Source organism: Formica exsecta, unplaced genomic scaffold, assembly GCF_003651465.1.
Source record: "Formica exsecta isolate Colony F162 unplaced genomic scaffold, ASM365146v1 scaffold72, whole genome shotgun sequence".
In the NCBI taxonomy this organism is placed as follows: domain Eukaryota; kingdom Metazoa; phylum Arthropoda; class Insecta; order Hymenoptera; family Formicidae; genus Formica; species Formica exsecta.
Genome location: NW_021853485.1, coordinates 3,779,038 through 3,783,686, shown reverse-complemented (window position 1 = coordinate 3,783,686; position 4,649 = coordinate 3,779,038). Strand labels below are relative to the sequence as shown.

The 4,649-nt window shown below is 28.4% G+C and overlaps 1 protein-coding gene across 5 annotated transcripts in view; it reads right to left on the bottom strand.

Moving 5' to 3' along the window:
- Nucleotides 1–6: 6 nt before the first annotated feature.
- The window catches only part of LOC115243569 (E3 SUMO-protein ligase PIAS2), a 12,794-nt gene continuing 8,151 nt past the window's right edge, over nt 7–4,649 (bottom strand). For 4 of the 5 annotated variants that reach the window (XM_029820691.1, XM_029820693.1, XM_029820692.1 and 1 more), the window contains exons 5-10: nt 4,010–4,180; nt 2,754–3,044; nt 2,506–2,607; nt 2,106–2,346; nt 1,602–2,018; nt 7–1,411 (exon numbers count right to left, since the gene is read on the bottom strand). In XM_029820691.1, coding sequence (XP_029676551.1) covers nt 1,197–1,411; nt 1,602–2,018; nt 2,106–2,346; nt 2,506–2,607; nt 2,754–3,044; nt 4,010–4,180 — 1,437 coding nt within the window. In that variant the 3' untranslated portion in view covers nt 7–1,196. The remainder of the gene's footprint in view (nt 1,412–1,601; nt 2,019–2,105; nt 2,347–2,505; nt 2,608–2,753; nt 3,045–4,009; nt 4,181–4,649) is intronic. The other variant, XM_029820695.1, reaches the window with a different exon arrangement.

The window sequence follows — 4,649 nt, the reverse complement described above, 5'->3', positions numbered from 1 at the left end:
ATAAAAAAAAAAAAAAAAAAAAAGACGGTAACACATTACTTCCTTCTAAAATACACTTGACACAACACATACATACAGACATTTTCACTCTCTACATCTATATATATATATCTGCCAGTAAAATTTATCAATATTTTTTAATAAAAATAATTTCTCCCTTCTCCTCAAAAGAGCGAAATATTAAATAATCGCCGCAATGAAAACATTTTCTCTATCTTATTGAGTGAACATAGTTGTTACAATATATATTGTCAGAAATCAGGGTATTCACTCGATTAGTGTAAGAACAAAATTTATAATATGTTCCAAGTATACAAGAATTTTATAGAGCAACTATCCGATAATTTTTTTTCACTTGAACCGATCATGTAATTAAACATTATACAAAAATTAGATATTATGGCATAATATAAGTCATCGATTAAGGCTTCCAGTTCTTATCATAGCAATACTGGATTATGATGAGAAATTGTATAAATTTTTCTTCATGCTATACATCGAAATAAATTAATTTTTTCGTATATCACAATTCTAGTGTTCTAGATTTGATTTGTGAGATGTACGCAATATTTTCTTTTTGATCATAAATCAAAAAATAATTGTAAATCTTATTAAGAATATTATTCACTGCATTGATAATTCAATATAATTATAGTGAAAGACCAAGGAGTCTTAACTCTGATTAAAATAAGTATTGTCAAAAATATTTTCCAACCATGTTAAACTTAAATAACAATCTTAACAGAAATAAGATGACTAAAGCATGAATTTGGCAGTTTGATCATGAGAAATCTTATATTTAATAAGAAGCTTACAAAAAAACGAGGGTAACTTTATTCTCATTTACACCACATTACATGATCAATCTCAAAATATAAGAATTGTATTATATACTTATTGTAGTAAGATCAGACTCTCAATTTTAATATATTCCGTTCGCCAAAAATGGAATTGGACAAAAGATGATTTGTATTTACATGAATTATTATATGCAATGTTGTATATCGAAGTTACAAAAAATAAAAGTCTTACACATTTTAAACTCCATCAAAAGCCCACTATGAATATAAAATAATGCATAAAATATGTCGATTAAATCCGGATTGAGTTTAGTAAATAAAGAAAAGCATTGAGCTCTTTCCAAAATAACTAATTTTGACGAAAACTCTGTGGTATGTGTAATATCACACAATTCTTTATTCTAAATCGATTATCATGTATTCTGGTGATTCGCTCGTACTACTAATAGAGCTAGTCTGTGGTTTCTTAGGCGATGAAATACCAGTAGCGGGTTTCTTTGTACTTTGAGTCGGCGTGTTATCTTCATCGTCATCATCACTATCAGATATCAAATCAATAATGACAGCGCGCTTCTTCTCTTTTGGTGTCGGCGTAGTAGGATTAGTTTCATCTAAACAAATAAACAAAGTATTGCATCATTTACACTACTAATATCCAACATAGAAATATTTCAAAACTTGAATTAAGTTTGAATAAATCTCAAGAATCTCTTTAGCTCTTTGTTCACAGGGTATTTGTTAGATCTCTAAAACTTTGCGCTATAATTATGCACTATCTCGTAAAATATATTTTCCTCTCACCTAAATCCACGGTGTCTACATCAATTTTATTATCCCGTGAGTCGGCCGGCTCTTTTGTTTCAGTTTTCTCCTTATCTTTCTCTTTCTTTATCACTAAGTTTTCCCATGAACCGTCTTGCAACAATTGAATCTCATTTACGTCCGGCATTAACTTATTTGAATTAAGAACTTCCTGGAAATATCCATCGATCACGAGATTATCATAGAGTGCCGGCTTGTCACAAACCGGACAATTCCAAGTAGGCTTCCGTTCGTTCATTTGAAGAAACAAAGAAGCATCGAAACACTGCAAATGTGAACATGTCGATGCGCGACAAGGTGTACACATCCTCATCTTTCCTAAAGGACAAGCTAACGATACTCTTAATGACGTGGTAGCTATTTCACTATCTGCATCTTCGTTTAATTTCTCCTTAACTGTAAAATAATTTATAATTATTTTTGTGATAAAAGCTTTTCTGTCTAGCAATTCTAAGTGTTTATAATCGTAAAATAACTGCTTACTCAATCCCCTAGTATAATCGGAATGCCTTGGACCTCTGTTTTTTAATCTAGTGAGTAATTCTGCGCTGGTTAATTTTCTAACAAGATACACCGCGATTGCGTATCGCCTACCATAATCAGCCGACCACGTAACGCGGATTTCGTTCCCGACCGTAGGGGACAGCTTCACCAAAGGACTGATATTGACAGGCCGTGGTGGTCTCTTCGGTTCTACACTTGGTTTATTAGTAGGTATAGGATTCTGAAAAAATTTATAACAAATTCTTGACATTCATTTTCTATGAATGATTTATCAGATCGTTTAAATATTAACAAATTGTATATTCAGTATTTCACAGCTTACATTATTGCATTTGTATGTAAAATTTTGAAAGAGATTTACAAATTCAATTTAACTTACGGGTAAGGGGCACACTTTTCCATTAACTTTTACTCCAATATTTGGAGGAAAATAGTCTTCCTGCTCACATGATGTTTCTTGCAAACAGAATCGCATTTGTACCTAGGTGAAACATAAATTATACATAAGCTTCATAAAAACATGAAGAAATACTATTAAATATAATTTAATTTTTTTTTGTATACATGTTCTTTTTTTCCAACAATATTTTATAAACAATATATTTCACATGTGAGTTCTCAACATACCTGTACAACATAATCCATTTTACTACCAGCTCGACAGTCGCGTGCGCTGGCAATATCAGTCGCTTGTTGCGGAGTCAAATGAAATAAGAATGTATTTTCTTGTATTCTCATCGATCCCTGTGGCATTAAACTAGATGGTTTCAATAATTCGCCTAATAAATCGAAAAATGGAAGTCTCTTTAGTCTAACATCTGGATGAACTGGGTATTGGCTCGTAGGTTGTATTTGCAATGGTGCTGGTAAGACTTTGGTTGGGTATTGATATGGATTATATCCTGTATTTGCAGTACGCTGAAAAAAAAATTAAAGATATTTCTCTAATGCATTTTCTAATATATTATTCTAATATGTTCATGAATTCACACATGTACACGCACACATACACACACACACACACACACACACACACACACACACACACACACAAGCAATGAAACATAATTGTAACAAATATCTAAAGTTCTATTCTTTATTATTCACATAAATTATATAAAATAAAAATTATGCTAATAAAACTAAAAAAGTTATTTTGTTGAATATATAATGATAATGTTAACAAAATAAAATAGATAAAAACAAATTTAAAAAAATAGATATTTAAAATAAAATTAATTACAAGTAGAAAAAATAAAGTAAGAAAATATTTAATAGAAAGTTAAAAACTTAGGACAGTTTGGCGTCTCCCGACTGCTCTTATAAAATATGCAATTAATAATTATCGTGTAAGAAAGTAATTTATCATTATTTAATTATAAAATCTTAATCCTTTCTAAATCTCCCCTTCTCATATAGCGCTACATATGTAATGAGAATAAGTTTGAATAAATAATCAAGTATTTGTGTGTATGTCTTTTTAAATATACTTTATTTAATATTTAATATAATTCGTAATTAATTATATATCAATACTTATATGAATTAATATTATTTCAAACTTCTCTAAGTTATTAATTTTTTATTATTTATTTTTTTAATCAATTTTTTATTTTTGTTTAATCTTATTTTGAATGACTTCTTCCATTTTATTTTATTTTATTAATAATTTTTTGGGGTTTACTTAAATAATTGTTTATTTAAACATTTTATTTATTATTATTTAATTTTTTATCTTTGGTTTTTTCGTTTTTTATCTTTATTTCATATATTTTTTTATTTTTACTAAATTAAATTTTAAATTATTATTCACAGCAGTCGGGAGTATCTTTTTTTCAAAAAAACTTTTATTTCAATTTTTTAAAAGCTACATATCTTTTTACCGTATTATTGCACAAATTATGTAACAATTGCTTTGTCGCTGCTTCTATTGTCTGTTCGTTGCTTGCTGATGTAGAGCTTGCTGTTAATTTTTCCTTTCTATAGCGCAATTGGTTTTTAGCTGCTCTACTTTTTCGTCCAATATTTTGACACCTCTTCCTTCTTCGTGATACCTAAAAAAGACTTAATATATATAATATCTATTAAACTATAATTTTATATAAATGTATTATATACATATAAGTATATAAATTTTAAAACATTATATATAAACGTAAAATATAAAAAAGTGCACTCAAACAGAAAAGAAATTACACAAAAATATATATATTACAATGAGAAAACAAAGATAAAAACAACATAAAAGAAATGTATATTATTCTTGAATTTATTAATGCCCATTCCACCGATGCCAGCTTCGCATGTTTCTACGCTGTTTATACCATTCTTTTTAATTATACAACATATATTTCTTGATTATCTTCTATCTTTTATTCTTGATTGTGACTATAATCTTGATATATTTTTTTCTATTAAATTTATTAATACTATTTCAATTGGTTCCTGTTTGTTGTCTTCACAAATAAGAAGATGCAACACTGCTGCTAGTATGCACCTTTAGAGTGTGGCGCAACTATACAT